This window comes from Aquila chrysaetos, chromosome 9 (genome assembly GCF_900496995.4).
Source record: "Aquila chrysaetos chrysaetos chromosome 9, bAquChr1.4, whole genome shotgun sequence".
In the NCBI taxonomy this organism is placed as follows: domain Eukaryota; kingdom Metazoa; phylum Chordata; class Aves; order Accipitriformes; family Accipitridae; genus Aquila; species Aquila chrysaetos.
The window spans coordinates 38,224,670-38,242,218 of record NC_044012.1 but is presented as its reverse complement, the minus strand read 5'-3'; the positions used below and the strand labels follow the sequence as shown (position 1 = coordinate 38,242,218).

The 17,549-nt window shown below is 43.4% G+C and overlaps 2 protein-coding genes across 5 annotated transcripts in view; both read left to right on the top strand.

The window, feature by feature from the left end:
* The window catches only part of LOC115345987 (septin-2), a 40,516-nt gene extending 33,068 nt beyond the window's left edge, over nucleotides 1-7,448 (top strand). For 3 of the 4 annotated variants that reach the window (XM_030025576.2, XM_030025575.2, XM_030025578.2), the window contains exon 13: nucleotides 6,653-7,448. The gene's annotated coding sequence lies outside the window, so the exon portion shown is untranslated. The remainder of the gene's footprint in view (nucleotides 1-6,652) is intronic. The other variant, XM_030025579.2, reaches the window with a different exon arrangement.
* A 2,935-nt stretch (nucleotides 7,449-10,383) lies between these two features.
* SEPTIN5 (septin 5) overlaps nucleotides 10,384-17,549 on the top strand; it is a 48,736-nt gene continuing 41,570 nt past the window's right edge. Inside the window, exons 1-2 of the mRNA XM_030025047.1 lie at nucleotides 10,384-10,537; nucleotides 10,674-10,684. Coding sequence (XP_029880907.1) covers nucleotides 10,495-10,537; nucleotides 10,674-10,684 — 54 coding nt within the window. The 5' untranslated portion in view covers nucleotides 10,384-10,494. The remainder of the gene's footprint in view (nucleotides 10,538-10,673; nucleotides 10,685-17,549) is intronic.

Below are 17,549 nucleotides of genomic sequence, written 5' to 3'. Positions count from 1 at the left end.
CACCAGAATTCCATGTGTTTCACAGCTTCTGGCAATACTGGATATGGTATTTATAAGAACAAATTGGAGCAAGGTTTGTCCCAGGCTGAATTTGCAGCCATGGATACATAAGTAAACAGAGTTCTGAGCATGCTCATGTGCATCCAAGTGAAATGTTATTTTGTAGATGCTTTACATTGCTAATTTGGAATACATCTTGGACTACTAAATGTGTTAAGCAGGAGAGCTTTGCAGACTTAACTAAGCATCCACATGATCTTGTTGTGATTTAGTTTGAACTAAATCTTAAGAAAGTTAGTTGGTCTGAAATATTGAATGTGAACAAAATTGAGAAGGATTTGAATGAGATCGTCATATGTGGAGGTCCTGCTGTTTCTCTGGAATCTGCTAAACTATGTTTCTGCAGCTGCTGTGGAAATCATGTCATTTGTCAGATTGCTTTCAGGAAAGAATTTTGAACTTCTTTTTTGTTACCCTTGAGATATTGATTGATAGGCTTTTAGCATAATTTCTTGGCTAATATGCACAGTCAGAACTGCAATTGCAGTCCTGCTAAACCGGAGTGTTGCTGTGTGATCCCGTCAACGTGTTGGAAGTGAATCCTCACCTAGAACTTAGCCTTAGGGAAGTTTCTTTCATGCTTGTTAACTGATTTTGCAGTTCAGGAGGAACAATGATTTTAACCTGCATCATTCCCATCAGATTTATTTGCCGTGTTTTACTGAACTCACTATTTCCAGAGAAACCAGGAAACTTGTAATTAACACAGTGGTTAACAAAACCAAACTGTCAACAAATTTAAATATACTTGAGATCAATCTTCTTGTTCTATCACAGCTTATCTTGAACATCTCTCAGGTTCTAGTTTTACAAGAACTTTAAATTATCAGCTCTGCTACTGAAAGCAGTCTCTCCTCCAGTTGCTTTTTTGCACCCCTACTTATACTTGTGCTGAGAAAAATATGTAACTTTATAGATAACTTATGTAAAAATTAATGTTTTCACTCTTTATTTTTGATAAATACGTATTCATTAATTTGCTTCAAAAGTCCCTTAAAAATATTTTTCCCTTCATAAAGCACAGGTATAAAGATGTTTTCAGATATTTTGGGAAAAGTATGGTGTAAATACCTTCATAGATAGGAGCTGGAGACTAAACAGTAGGATAATGAAATGTGGTAATATCCAAATATGTGAAATACGCACTTCTGGTTTCAGATGTATTTCGGGGTGGGGAGAAGATTGCTGAATGCTTTGGGGTTTTCTGAAAGAGTCTGGCACTGCATAATGATTAAGAAGGGCTAAACTCAAATCCTTGCCAAAAAGACTTGACGAGTCTGTATTATCATAAAGTGCTACACAGATGGGATGACTGGAAGGTCTGGTTTCCTTGATCCCTTTTGAATAGGGGCATCTTTAAAGGTTTTATGGAAAGAGCAAAGGGAGAATTTACTTCAAGCAGTTTCCTTTACTTTCAAGACTGGAGTAAGAGACACATAAGGGGAGTGACAAAGGCAAAGATTATACGCAGGGAATATGCTCAGAGTTTCCAAAGAGGATGGACGGATTTCTTGCTGTGGAGAAGTAGAAGCCTGAAGGAGAATGAACAGCAGCGCTGGTGGAGACTGGATTAGAGGTAGGAAAGGAAGATGATTTTGGAAACAGTAGTGACCAGTGTGCCAACCGCAGTTTTTGACAAAAGCCTGTGAGTACAGACTTACTCTACAGGATGGTGCTGATAAGAGCTTTTCAGAGCAGCCCTAACAAAGGTGTGTTGACCTACACTTTTGTCCATTTCCTCTAAACATTTCATAGCTTCTGTGTACAAACAGTGCATGTGGAGGTGTTTGTAGCAGGCAGTGAGGGCACTGCTAGACAGCAGAATACTCTTGGAATAAGCAGGAACAATTTTTTTACCCTAACTTTCGTTATACTAATCTTACAAGTCCATGTGAAGCATGATAAAGACTTTCAAGACAAGCTTGATTTTTCAGATTTCTAAAATGCAAGACACTGCTGTAAAGTGTAGGAGCTTATTGCTTCTTATATTTGACAGTTCAAACGAAGGATTGGACAGGAAGGAGATGGCGGGGTGGAATAAGTTACCAAAAACTAAAACAGATTTAGTTTTATTTGGATACTCCAATAGAAAATGCTTTTGAAATAAGCCTGCAGTAATTCCAACAGCATATTTACTAGTTTCTGAACTTGTCCATCTCAGATGAGTAATTATGACGAAAAGCTGGAATTATTTTTTTCAAATGAAATGGTTATTGATGGGTGTTTCTTCCCTTTTCCTTTTCTGTTTCTGAAAGTGTATCTCTTTGCAATCTGTTTTCGTCTTTTTATTCTTACAAATCTGGATTGTCTTGTCTTCCACTCAGCTTCAAGATCATACTGGGACAAACCGGTAACAGAAGCCAGGCTATGGAAAACAAATATAGCCAGCTGGAAATGTAGTTATGGTTAGGGAAATGTGTTCAGAAAAAAACCCAAGCATCTTGCACTTAAAATATCTGTAGGATGTTGAAAATTCTTCTAGTATAGCTCATGATTTCCACAAGTATTTTAAAACCTCCTGAGCTCACTAACACTGTTCTGATTCTTGATAAGAACAGTACTAAAGGCACCAAACAGCTAGTTCTTTCTACCAATGAACTGACATAATTTAACAGAACAACACAAAGCATTGTCATAGCAACCAGCTTTCTAAAACGATGCTGCTGAATGCTGAATTGATCTGATGAGAAATGTCATTTGAGGAAGTAAAGATCATGTTGTAGTTTTTGGCAGCTGAAATTGAGAGCCTAGAGAATGTGAAGCTTGGGCAAACTTGTAGTATTTGGAACAACTGCCTGGCGCTGCTAGTGGATGTTTCTCTGGCTAGAAACTAGACTAGAAGAGCGCCATCGTTCTCCAACTCTTTTCAGCTCTTCTAACCATGGACTTGTTCAGCAAACCCTGCCTTGATGGGCTAGCACAAGTTTTCCTTTCCCCTAGAAAGTAGACTTCTGATAGAAATTGTCATTTTTCCTCTGCTACTGTACAACTGAAGTGCTGAACTTGTGTGGCTCCGTAGGACCTTGAAGTTGACTTGTATAGAAAGACCTTAGCAGGGTCCTCAAGAGCCACCTTGTAGCTGGTGCCCATCTGCCCTTGTGTATAACGTGCAAAGAGCTAGGCAGACTTCAGGTCTGAGTCATGTTATGGCTTTAATCCTTGATGTATAGAACAATAACGCTTTCATTTGAGTGTGTTCATCTAAAAATAATATCTTACATTTCCCTGTTAGTCCATACTGCTTTCAGTTGGTGAAACAGTCATGTTCCTGGATTGCAAGTAGAACATAATAAAAGACCATGTTGTACTTGGATTGTGACCTTGGCTGTTCCACAGCATCTCTGTCTGTGGCCTTTGACAAAAAAAAAAAGCTGTGCAACTCTTCCCAATAGGAAAAAAGTAGTACTTTGTTAAAATTGTAGTCTTCAAAGCATTGTACAGAAAAAAATATGTATCATTAATATGATATGTAAGTCTGAAGTATTAGTCAGGTCTGTAAAACCTCCTGTACCTAAATATTGTCTGTCTTCTGGCTCCTAAAGAATCTGGCTTGGATTTCTCTCTGTCTGCATTTTCTGTATGCAAAACTTCCAGGAGTTTGTCAGGACCTATTTCTATAAGGAAAATTTTCCCCTAGAAATAGTGGTGTATCATTCTAACACTGTAGGATTTATGCATCTTGAAAAGCCCATTCCCATTAAGACCAATTTCCAGAACTGCTATGCTTATAGAAGAGAGGAGAGTAAAATGGCCCCCCCACCTCCCCAAAACCAACACTCTTTACTTTGCAGACTTAAAAGCTTTTGAAGGAATGACACAACGTTTGCAAAACATAAAATGAAGATTGAAACACCCAATAGCAAGTTTTTCTGATACCTTCACCATAATTGCCCAAACTATATCTCGATAAATTTTATCAATAAATGGATTAATGCAAATTGGTTCAATTTTTGCCAAGTGATCCCAGAGAATATAAAATAGAATATAAAATTCCTAATGGGTCACTGCAGAAGTCCCGTTTTGTGGGGAAATGTCAGGGGTGAGTGGAAATATATTTATTTGCTTTTCACTGGTGTGTCGATGCCTTGGGAAAGATGGAGTCCACAGTGCAGTGGCTACAGTGGCATTCTCAATTCTTGTGAGTATGTACAGCGGCACCTTGCATTCTGCCTCCGAGAGGCTTGATTACGAGGGAATGTTACAATTGACATATTCCACCTCTTCCTGTGTCTCAGTGACAGCTGTTGGATGCAGGGGGTGAGGGGAGGTGCTCGCTGCCAGAATTTCTTGGGCATTAGTGGGCCTGAGGAGTGGAGTACATAGACCTACCAGGTCCGTGCCAAAGCCTGACGTGGTATCACAGAGGACCTGTAAATGCTTCAGGCCACCTTTTGCTAAATAAAGATTTTCAGAGGAACATTTCTTATAGTTCTGGAGCTTGGAGCCTGGTATGTGTATGTGACTCAGTGGATATTAACTTTATTAGCATATTAAATTAACTGATAAACATTGGAAAGCAGTTCAAAGGCCAGTTTGTAACTTTGTATATACTTGGCTGATGACGTTGGCTGTGAGGAAGTATAAGGTGTTGCTACAGAGTAGCAAAAGGAAAGGGAACAAACTTGAAGCAGCAAAGTCAACAGAGGATGACTGAAATACCAGAAGCCCCAAAGCTAACAATGGGATATTGGTGTCATTCGATACTCCTTTTGGAAAGACACCATTTTTCAAAGTTCTTGCTAATGATTGGACACTCAAAGAGCTGTAGCTACAACATAAAATGGATGCTATTTGAAGAAAAAGAATTTAGGTCTGTGAGAAAATGTAACTGCTTATAAAGCAAACTTCTCTCACTGGGAAGTCAGAAGTGTACATGGAGAGATGTCAAGTTGCCCTGCATTGTAGCGGTGTTCTTGGAAGCAGCTGAGGGGGAGGCAAATCCATTCCTTCCCAAGGCATTCAAAACCTTTACAAATACAGGATTCTGAGCTGTCTGACCATGTGCGTCAGGGTGCAGGCATATGTAATGCTAGTTACGCTACTTACTGAGAAAGTTTTGTTTCAGTGGCATACTGGAGAAATGTATCGTCTTTCTTAAATGATGGTATGAATTCACATTGCAAATGGAGGCATTTATTAAAGCTCTGTATTGGTGAAAGGAATATGGGGGACTGTGAGGTTAGTCTAATAAAACTGGAGATCAAATTTGTAAAGAACAGTATCATAAAATATTGTCTCATAAGGAGATTAGGAAGAAGGAGCAGTGAAATGAATCCACACTGAAAATGCACAAACATACTTTGCCCAAGTATGTTCTACGAGCGTATAAAATGTGGATATCGTGTTGCTAATGCTGGTAACATCACTGCACAGCTGTGCTTATAACCTGAGCCTTCATGTTTATTGGAAATTCCCATCTTTTTGTGAGTCTGAAACATCAGTTATGGTTTCCTCTTGAGGTATCTTCTGTAACAGATTAGAGTTAGGTAGGCAACGGCAGAAATTTAGTTCCTCTTTCATACTCGAAGTAGCAGGGTAGCACAACAGGGTAATTTTGAATTTGAATATTGGCTTTGGTTAGCAACGTATGGACTCTGACTTTAAAGCCTTAATGCTGGCTTGCTTGTTCTGGTTGTTATGGGAAATGATGGCCTCCTCAAAATGTTAAGTAATTGCGCATTGAACAGAATTCCCACTGTGAGGATGACAAAGAGTAGAGGACCCTGTTGTCAGCTCTCCTTGCTCCTTATCCTAACTGGAGTCAGCAACTGTAGTCTGGATGAGTGTTGCACTGTACTTTACAAGTGAGTTGACACAACAATGTTTTGTAGGATATTTCTTTTTTCCATCCAGGTGAATGTTGAGATAAAGCTATTTTTTCCTGTTGGGTATGAGTATTTTTGGAACTGGAGAATTTGAGGTGTCTCCTGAGTCCCAAATCTGACACAGCTTCTTAAGCAGGGCCCAATTTTCAGGGAAAGCTGGAATTCTGCTTTCTTTGTAGCAGCCATTTCAATTGGCAAGTAGCTATAGAGACATCCAAAACGGGTAGTTATTTTTGAAATTACAGACTGGTATCCCTTCTTTCAGCTGTATGAATACTGCTGTATGAATGCTTGGGAAAATCTATTTGCTTTCCTGTTTTACCTAAGCAGTGTCGTAAGTGTGCATGACATCAAACTTGCTGCTTGCTTTTAGCCCCATTTTAGATAAGTGGTTTTCCTTTTCCTCAGCAGAAGTAATGCTTCACGTAACAGGCGGAGGTTGGTGTATTGTATGCGTTACTGTTGAGATGAGCTGTAACACAGTTCTTGTATTCTTGCAGATGGAGGGGCATGTGGGTGCTTAAGAAAGTATGTAACTAAAAATAAATTCTCATTTATGTGCTCTTATTAGACATTTGTGATAAATATTTGCGCCCAAACTGCATCTGACTCAGCTGATCTAGTCCTAATGCAGGTCCGTGTGATGCAGTAACTGAAATGCCCTGTTTCTTCGATTACCCTGCTTTGCTCAGAGGGGCTCGGACTGCTCCTAACGCCCTGACAGTTTGTCCTTTCTAATGCTTTTTGTTTTCCACTTTTGTTCACAGCAGTATACAGTTCTCTAAGTGGATGGGTGCTCTGTTTTCTTTGACCCCACGGTAACATTCAAATGCAAAAGCTGGATGCCGCAGATCAAGACCCACGTTAAAACAAAGTCTGAAGATCATGTTGTGAAACGGCTTGTTTTATATATTCAATGTTAATCAAGTTATATTGTATCTTTTTTTATTCTTTTGGTAACACTGTCTTCATACTTATAAAATGTGGCTTTATTATCCTTCCTATACCTTTTTATACAAAAACTGATAGAGTACACTGCTTGGACTAGTCATTGTGATGGGTTTAAGGAGTTAATCGTGTATCTGCTAGGTTATTCTGAATGGTTTCGTGATTAATCCTAAAAGACTTTGTCGCCTGTTTACGGTAAATGTATGTGTGTTTGCACAGTATCATAGCTTTCACTTGCCATTTTAAGTCATTGTGTATCATATCAGTTTTTCATAACTCTCTCTGTGCTTTGTTTACTTTTGAAGCTTCATCTCTGGTGATTTATGTTTGTGTGATGTATGAGAAAAGGTACAAAACACTGATGACTCACCAGTGATGCAAAGAAGCTGACTTTTCTAAATCATCGTGCCTTAACGTACCATAAACACTACACATGCCAACAACTTCTGTGGATGCCTCTGAAGATTTGTCTTCAGGTCTCAAGTATTGATTGCAAGAATTTCTGTCACAGGCATTTTTATCTGTCAGCTGAGCGATGGCATGTACGGAATTTTTTATATACCATAACACTAATTTTCATTGAAGTTTTGTAATAAATTGTATGAATGTGGAAAATGTTGAATTTTGGGGTGGTTTTTGTTGTTTTTTGGATTTTGGCTTTTTCAAGCTAATCTGTGAAATATTGTAATGGCATCATGCACAGTGCATATTCAAAGGAATCATGATGTTTACCCTGGGGAATGAAGGCGTTTTCCAGAATTTGTCTACAACTGCTTTGATTTCATTTCAAAACAACTTTAAAAATGTTTTAACTGGAAGTTAGGTAGCAAGACTTTGCATCCACTTTTTATTTTTTTCTCCAAAGTTCATTAGGCACCTAGTGACATCTTTTAGGTTGGTAAATACCTTGGAAAATCTGATCGCACACCTTAGTTTATAAATTCATAAATGTTGCTGTTTCTTTTATGTCATTACTGAGTGTACAGCTCTCTTCTGCATGCTTTTTTAGTCTTGCATGTATTATATATGCATAAGCATAAATTATTTTGTAACTATGGGATTGAGACACTTTGTCTTCTGTACTACAGTGGGGTGTCTTTCATGTAATGATTAGCCCTAATTTTGCTGTCTAGCAATGAGTGTTTAATCAGGATAGGATTAACAAATGATTTGCATCACAGGGATGCATATTTGGTTTGTGTTTGGAGTTGAACTGCATAAAATGGACATTACGTTGTTATCTCAGTGGCTGCTGTAATGAAGTTGAAAGAAGAAATGGAGTGACAGATTTGTGTTCATACAAAGTCTCTTCAGGTTTTATGAAGATTTGAATTGTAAGCATGTCTGTCAAGAGGGCCAAGGTGAGAGACTTAACGGCCAACACTTTCTCATTAATTGTGTGCCATTTTGTACACCTTTCTTGTTTTTTCTTCCAGAATTTTGCATCATATTTTGCAACCTTCTTAAGATTATGTGCTGTCCATTTGTGCTTGTGAAAGTCAGGACAGCCGTGCCCCTCCTGAGAAACCAAGACTTTAGTTAGATTAGTTACATACTGGATTAGCTCTCTGAACAAAGGTAACATGAAAGGTTCATCTTTCAAAGCAAATCAGGACAATGGGGAAGTAGGCTTTCAGAAGCACCTACTCTTTAATTTTATTAAAAACAGAGCTTTTTTTTCTCCCCTCTTTTCAAAGCCAGGCACCTAAAGTTACTGTCACAATTCTTGTGTGGGAAGCCTCAGTGAATGGATTTTTACTAGCGGATATTGATTATCGATTGATAGTCTCTGCCTTCTTTGGGCTTGTGAATTCAAGCTGGAGCATTTTGGCTCAAAACCTGAGATCTGTTTTAATAATTGTCCAAGAAGGGCTTGCAGTACTGCTGATACCATACATGAGTGCTTTTCCTTTCAATGTAGGCTTAATTTTTATGCCTTTTACCATTTCTTTGATGTTGTCTGATGTTAATCTTCAGTTACATTTGAGCTTGGTTTTGTTAAAATACTTCACAGCTTAACAAGGGAAGGTATAGTTTTTAAGCCAAGTCTTTGCTACTGTGAAGATCTCTGGATAGAGGACCCTGGCTAGAGCCTAATTTCAGACCTTGCGTTTCCACTCCCGTCGGTGTCAGCAGTGCCAGGGCCATGGAAGACAAGTCCCTTTCTCTGAATTCCACCCTGGCCTTCTCCAGGCTGACATTTTCCAGCACTGGGACAAAGTGCCCACATGTAACTATTTTAATGACTGTTCAGCAGGATCAAGGAGCGGTTGATTGCTGTCCTTTCAGTCTTCATTAGATTTAAAACACTGTGGCAGACTATAAAACAACTCGTGAAAGGCTGATTGGCTTGTTGGTGCCTTTAATTGTGGTGTAGAGTCTGTAATGGTCTGTGGCTCTCTAGCATTTAAGAGCAAGCAAATACGCTGACAATTACCTGATATTTTTTTTTCTTTTTTTCTGATGCTTTGAATCAATGGCTAAAAGTGAAGTGGGCATGAGCTAATGGGGTTTTAAAATGTATGTGCCTAGGATTGCCAGGCTCTGGTCTTGGAAGTGTCTCCTTGTTTTGATATGAGGGATGTTTTGAATGAGAAGGTGGAAGACATGGCAAGATAAACACTGTGATGCCTACAGGGGTTTGAGAAGTTAGTACTGTGGCATCAGTGTCAGTTTTGTTGCGAGGGAGGGGAGTGTCCTTGCACTTGTGCAGCCATCACCATGCCAAGCTTGTCCTGTCCTGTATTCAGGAGAGTTTCAAGTCTGATTATTTACCTGTCCTTGAAATGTGGAAGATGTGGCCCCTCCCTGCAGCTGTGGAAGTTGCGGAAAGGATCCGGGTGTCCTGAGGCTTCACATCCCACTCTTCTTGCTCCTTTACCGTTGAGTTGAGGTTCCTATGAGCTGTTCTTAAATCATGTGCTGCTGCTGCTTGTAGAGTGTTTAAAATTCATTTGAGTTCTCTCCTGCTTTTTCTGAAAAAGTTATACTGACAGTTTTTACCTAAAATGACTTTCCGTATCACTTCTTTCAAACGTTTTAATGGAAACGGAGCACACATTCCTACTTCGCACAGTACGGTTGCAGTATGATTCAGGCCTTCCCACTGCATTTTGAGATGCTAAATCTGGAACCACATTTCCTATTTATTCCATTTGTGTGTGTTGTGTGGTGGGGTTTTTTTGGTTTTGTGTCGGTTTGGTGGTTTGTGTTTGGTTTTTTTTTTTTTTTTTTTTTTTTATATATGACGTATTCCTCCTTCTGGCTGTTGTGTTTCTGTTCGAGAGTACGGATCGCTTCCTCCTCCAGCCTTCCAGCCTTGAGCGAGGTGTAGAGAGGCGCGGTGCTGGGTGCTTGCGGGCCCCGGCGGCGGGCGGGGGCCGCTGCTTGGCGGGCTCCGGCCGGTGCGAGCGATGCGCTAGCGCGGGGGTCACCCCTGCAGCCCCCGCGCTCGGCGGGCAGCGGCACCGGCACCGGGGCGGGCGCGGGGCGGGGCCGGGCTCCCGGGATTGGCCGCCCCGGGCCGGCCCCGGCCCCGCGGCGGCGGCGGCGGTAGCGGTAGAGCTGGGGCGGCCCTCGCCGCGCACTCGCTCGCACACGCTCGCCCGGACACGGCGCGTTCTTGTCGGTTCCCGGGGAAGGCAGGGCCGCCGGCGGCACCATGAGCACCGGCATGCGGTACAAGAGCAAGCTGGTCAACCCAGGTGAGGCGGCGGGGACGCGCGGCCGCTCCGCCCCGCGGCCCCGGCGCATCCCTCACGCCTCACTCTCTCTCTTCTTTTCTCTCCCCGCTGCCGGCTCCCGCCGCGGGCATCCCGGCCTCGTCGATCCGCCCTGCAGAGGAGAAGCAGGTAGGTGGGCTCCCCCGCCGCGCAGGGCTCGCTATGGCCGGCCGCGGCCCCGGCCCTGCTCGGTCGGAGCTTCTCCCGCGTTGATGCGGCGGTGGGGTGGTGTCCCGCTACCTGGGCGTTCGGCCTGGGGCTTGGCACGCTGGCCCTTTTTGAGCTGGATTCATCCGAGGGATAGGCGGTTTGGCTCCTGCGGCTCCCTGGGTTCGGGGTTGGGTTTCTCTTTTTTTCGGTGCCTTTGGGTGTGTCGAGTAGGTTCGGATGGAGAGAGGCAGCGCAGGGGCTGGCAAAGGCTTTTCAGCATTAGGAGCACGTCTCCCCATCGCTGTCTCTTCCCTCCGCAGCACAGATGCGCAGGCACAGACCCAGTCCTGCCGCTCGCCGCTCCTTGTTGGTGGAGCAGATCACCACCTCGCAGGCGGCCAGGATTTGGGCGTTAGGGAACATCTGTTTTGCTTTGCAAGGCAAATAGCTGTTTGGAGACATGCCTTTGAGTCCTGGAGAGAGAGGGGGGTGATGCAATCAGATGACATCGACAGGTTTTTTTTTTTGTTTTGTTTTGTTCACTGTTTGGTATTTGGAGGGATTTAGGGTGTTTGACAGGAAGAGGAATCCTCCTCTGCCGAGCTCGAATGTCTAGGTAAGGGTATCGGCAGACTCCCATGTGTTCCTTGGCACCCATCATCACGGCGTAGGCAGCGTCTGCTGTATACGGAAGAGCTTTTTCTGTCTCACAAAGGTGGGGATGGAGGTGATGGTTAACACAGCAGGGCAGTGCAACGGGTCCCTGCAGCACCCATTCCTAGCCTGGCTTGCGCTTGCCTTTCGGTCCAGTCTTTCTCTGAGGCTCTAATTCCATACGCAGCAAACACCTTACCTGCTGAGACAGTGCTACTGCACAGCCTTTGTGGACCACAGAAAAACAAACTAGCGTTGTAGCAGCTTGGGCATTCACCCGGCCACTGCAGGAGATGGTGTTTCCCTATATAATGCAGACTTGGGCGCTGTGAAGAGACACCTGGTGCATTTTTGTGAGCTGCTGATTGCAGTGATGAGAGGAACAAAGTAAATCCAGGGGTAATAGGATAATGGGGTCATCAGGTAGATTTTTCCCAAGCTACTTAGAGTTTTGCTAGTATTTTGTAGTTATTTGTGAGTATTGCTGTTCATTTCTTGTTTTATTTCTAGAGGAAAACAATCCAGAACGTGTTCTGAGATTGTAGAAAATTCGGTGCAAGCTGTGAACTGGAGAGGAGCTTTGTGACCCCCCCAAAACCATGCTGTTCTTTAGTTCATTTGTTTTTAAATAAAAAGGGAAGCAGATTATGTATAAGGCTCCTTTCTGCTCATTCCCCAGGGGAAGAAATGAGGTAGAGATCAGAGTAAGTCTGTTGTAGATATTATCATAATTCCTGAAGGCCCTTGTCACACTGCATAGGCAAGAGTGGGCTGGAGCCTGTACTCCAAAGAGTTCGTATCTGCAGGACCGTGTAGTGTTCTGCTGGGGCAAAGGAGGACTTTCCTCAAATGTGGGGGGTGATGGTGGGGGGTGTATCTGCCTATCTTATGCCGAGAGCGTAGAGTGGATCTTGTGTGACAGAGCGCAGTTCATTATGAGTTTGTGCCAGCCATGTTACTTGTGGACGGTGGAGGGAAACCAAGCTGTGAATGCAAAGCAATCTGTTAAAATTAAAGTGAACATACAAAACCACAAATGATCTTTATTTAGCATCTTTGACAGCAGGAATTTTCTTCCCGTTCCGCCTTGTTCCAATCCACTCACATCTGGCAGCAGGTAACAATTTAAAAGGTTTACTAAAGCTGTGATTCTTGCCTGAACCAATTTTTCAAAATTTATTATAAAAGTTATTTTTAATAAATAGTTGGGAAATGAAGTGGGCTTCTGAGAAGGCAGTACAATAGATTGCATGTAAGTAGGGTATCCTTCAGTAAAATCTTAATAATACCGATGACTTACTGGGTCCAAAAAATGGAACAATGTAGTGCCAAAGAATGCGTCTTCATCTTCCTTCATAGTGTAGTCAGGGCTGATGGGTTGTCTGGGTCCAGGGGACTCAGATTTGCAGGTTGGACTCCTAATTGCTACCATTTATGAAGAAAAAATAATGGTAAATTCTCCATCTCTCTGATTTCCAAGGAATGACCTCTTAATTGCTGTATTTAGCACCAAACTCATGTGCCATTGAAGTCAGTGGAGGTTTGATACCGGTTTCCATGTGCAGAGCATCCAGCTTTCCAAGGGGGAGGGTTGTGGTTTAAGACCCTGGACTGGGGGGGAACCAGTTTCAGGTCTGAAGCTCCACAGCAGGTTGCCTGGTGAGACCAAGCTCCTCAGTCTCATTATACCTCGGTTCAGCACCTCTCAAAGAGGGATGGTTTCTCTCCTAGCAATTCATACACAGCTGGAGTGCTAAGAGGGATTCTCGTGGTGAAACTGGGTAGGCAAATGAAGCAATGAGTAACGTCCCATGTGCAGAAGAGTAGGCTCTCTGTAAGGGAAAACTAGCAATTTGTCAAAAAAACTATTGACTTGAGAACCAAACAGGGCAAGTGCAGCAGATGGATGCTCTGCCAAAGCCCGAGGTGTTGCAGTGGGAGGAGTACAGGTGAAACTTCCCAAATACCTAGTTAAACTGGAGTCTCCTGGCACACTCCTGCAGAACATGCCTCTTAGCTCGTGGTGTTGGCGTGTGTTTGTTTGGGGTGGTACCTTGCCGTGTCTCTGAAGCTGGCTCCTGCTCATTCAGGCCCGTGTCTCTAATGTTCTTTGAAGTCATTGTTTCTTTTTAAATCAGGAGGATGGGAACCTCTCCTTCCCAAGTTGATCTCTCCCCGCCCCACCAACTTGCAAAGTTGCTTGGGTGTGGGAGCAGAGACTATCTGGTGGATCCAGTTCTTTCAGTGGGTTTGAAATTAAAGGGCTGTGCCTTTTGCATTCGGCTTGGTCCTTTTTTCAACTTCAGTGTATTTTGAAGTGGTCTGCTTGTCAGTAAAAGTATGTATGGGGGGTACTGTGTATAGAGAAGATGCTGTGCAAAAGGTAGTTTGACTGGAGGAATGGTTTCAGCGCAAGTCATCGTGAGGCATTGAGAACTCCTGAATTCATTGCCTTTGTGTTTCAGTTTTTGAGAATCTGGGCTTGATATCTTAAAAATGTATATTTGAACTCCTTTGCTTTTTTTCTTAGAAAAAAAAGAGAGAAGCAGAGATTTCCATCATTCTTGGAACAGTAGATATTACAATAGTAGAGATGTCTTCCATCTAAAATAGCACCTGTGCTAACGTAGAGCATCATTTTAAGGTCAACCTTCAGCCCCAGCCTTGCCTACCGGAGCACACTGACTGATGGAAATCCCCCTGTTCCCTGTTAATGTGTACTGAACCGCCTTCTCCTTTTCTCTGCTGTGCTTATGGAGAGATAGGCCCACATGGGCTTACAAGAAAGCGTATCCCCTGAAAAAGCTATGCTGTGCGTAGTGCAGAGGTACCCAAGATACTTGTAGATACTGCCCTTTATGCACTGAGGACAACTCCGGCGCAGGCAGTTGCTGATGACAAAGAGCAGATGAAGAGGAGGGAGGAGTGGTGATTCCTGTGTCTTGAGCTGGTTGAGGATGACCTTAACGTGACCCTCAATTTCTGTGTAGATACCTATGTGGTGAAAACTGATTAGCTGAGTTTTGTGAAATACGTGACGAAAAGTATGATGTGAGTGGTAGGTTCCTTTGTACAGCAATTGTACAACAAAAACCAGAAGCAGATCTTGGTCTTTACAGAATCCCCTCAAAGTCTGTACTGGAGCAGCTTGGAGGATTCGTACCTGCATTATATCTTTGCGGTATTGCTATCTTTCACCTAAGTGTTTTCCTTACAGTAACGGTTCTTGTAATCTTGTGACTAGAGGAAAGTTCTTCTTGCTTCTGCAGAAAAGCATGGAACCTGGAAGGCAGACAGAGTACCGCTGACTTTTTTTAATTTTCTCAGAGTTAAACCAATTATTTTATAGTTCTGATTCTTTGAGTCATTGGGAGTGGCAATATGGATCTGTGTTCCTGTGCTGTCTGTCATGCTCTGTATCAATTCAGGCAGGGTGGTTGTGGTGAGGGTTTTTTTGCTCGGAGAAAGCAAGATTATGTTTGCAGCTGGCAAATGGGATATTTCACCACAGCTGGATAGTCTCTCACTGTGTCATAGATCGCCCTGGGTGAGGCTGTTTCTCTTTGACTCCCCATTTTAATGTCTCTTCCAACCTCTGTGTTTTCCAACCCTGGTCTTGCGTCCTGGCTACCAAGATGTGCCTGCCAGAAAGGGAGTAGCAAATTAGTCACAGAATCTGGAGGTAAATACTGGAAACACTCTTAAAGCAGCACATCTCTGCTTGTTTTTCTGATGTCCCAGTGTATCTTGGCCAGACGTAGCATAGGAGTGGAAGCTTCTACTTCTCTGTAAAAAGCCTTGTGTGGTTCATTAATTTTTTTTGGCCCATTTCAAAAGACAACGTTGGTCCCTTGCCCTCCGTACTGGGCAACGGCTCAGTGCTCAGAACAGTGTGTGAGGAGCTGGGTGGGACTGCAGCAGGTCAAGAGGTTCAGCCCTGCCTGTCCTTCTGCCGTGCATCTGTCTAAACAGTCCTACTGGAGGAGGCCCCTGTGTCACACATGGGCTATTTTGGGCTGGGGAGGGAAGTCCATCCTGGGCACTTTGACTTTTTTTTTTTTTTTTTTTTTTTTTTTTCCTCTACTTTGTCTGCTTGCTTCTTGGAAAAGTGCTGTAAAAAGAGGTCAGCACATGGACTGCATGGTGAAACAGAACTGCTGGAGACCTGGGCACAGAATCTGCCTCCTGCTGCTGCTGCTGTCTCTCTTCAATTATTTATGCTCCAAATGGATAAAATGGTTGTTAGTACAGGGTAGGGGAGAGGTTCAGCCCTCTCAGTGCAAGTAGCAGTCTGCAGTTTATGAAAAGGAGAAGTAAGTGTTTCCTGCACAGGGATTTTTGTCCCTTGAATTTCCACGAACTGCTCAGCTACTTGTGCGCGAGTCCAAAACTCTGCTGCTCTTGTGTGAATTGTGTAGGGCTGTTTTGGGCATGTTAGCCAAATGTCTAAGTGTGACAGATGTGGCCTGATCTTTGCTGATGCTAAAGAAGTAAGAGCAACCTTCATTTAACCCCAAGATATGCTTGTGACGCTTGCTTAGTTGCTGCGTTGCAGCCTGCTGGGGCATTACAAAAGGCAGCTCACAACTGCAGAGGTGAAAATATTGCTGCCATCTGAATGAAGGAGAAACCCAGTCCCTGGATGCTTTTAGTCTCCAAAGTCAAGGAGTCTCTTACAACCGCTTAACACTCTCAAAAATGATACTGGCTTCACATTGATGCCATTCTCCATTTGATCTAGCAATAAATGTACGGGGGCTGACAGTTCCCTGCAAAAGTTGAGGAAAGGTAAGTCTAGAAAGAGAAACAGCTGGTGGAGTTCAATGTCTTCTAGAGCCCATATTACCCACCCTTAGTTTCAGTCTAAGTTGCTGTTCATTAAATACCAATAAAATGGACATCTTGGAAATCCAGGGGAGATTCCACCTACAGCCAGCTGGTTGCTTGCTGTGCCAGGCCAGACTGGGTCTCTGCTCTGTATCTTCAGAGCTTTGCCAAATTCATTTTAAATGTTCAGTCCAAGGGGTTTCCCTAGCAGTTTTGGGACACCACACTGCCCACAGCGGTGGCTCCTACAACCATGCTGCAGCTACTGCTCGTATATGCTGAAACCAAGCCTGGAGAGCTCTGCTCCATCTTTAATACTTCAAGCACTTCTTGTTGAGATATATCTTGGCTAAGCCAGGAAGGTTCCTCTCCTGTTGTTTCTCTTGCAGTTCAAGTGGCTTCTGTGTTACTTTTTTCCTGGATAGCAGAGCATGAACTGGAGGGCACCTTCTGTGCTTACCTGCAGACCAACACTTTCTTGCCTGACCAACACTAAGACTTAGTCCCCTTCTTGCCCAAGGCAGAGATTTCCCTGAGACAGTGAAACCACACAGAATAATTCTCTAAAGCTCATGAAAGAAACGTGTCATCTCTAATACATTGTGCGACTTCAGATTTTTGTGAAGCGTATGCAAGTTGTTTCATAGCATACTGGAATAATTCCCATATGGGCTGGAGTTTGTCTGTGTGTGTGTGTGCGCGTGTGTATGTCTACAGTGTGGTTAGCCTCGAAGCGCAAGAAAAAATGTCTGCTGTTACACATTCCTTTTCTCCCAGAGAATTGTCCCTGGAGCTGTGAAGAGGTTTGCAGTCATCTTGTTCCCACAAGTGTGCGCAGGAGCCGGATTTGTGTGTGGTGCATCAGAAAAGCTGGGATCAGATCCCAGGACACGTGCTCCTCATCAGTATGTGTTCATCCACCACTCGGTATCCCAGAAACATTGTTTAAAATGAATAGCAGAAGGTGGCACTCAGCGTGGGGAGAGGAAGGGTTTGCACGTGCAATGCTACCCATAGGGACTGGGCTGCAGAAGGTGAAAGATCTTCTGTTGCTCCAGACCCACGTAAGCGTCTTTTCTGTTTTGAGGGCTGAATGGGTTAATATTCTTAATTCCTTCTCTCTTGTGTGAGTGTATTTCCAGTGTATTAATTGAAATCTATTATGGCCTGCTAACATTCAGCTTTAGAATGCGGTGCCTTCCCTCAGTCTGTCACTCCTAGCCCCTTCCCGTGTGGCTGTTACCCCCAGCGGTGTCACAGCAGCCACGTGCTGGAGGTGGCTGGGAGAAGAGTGCGCTGGAGGGCTGCAGGGACTAGCTTGCTGATGAGCAAAGCTTGGCTAAGTGTTGGCCAAGAGCTGAAG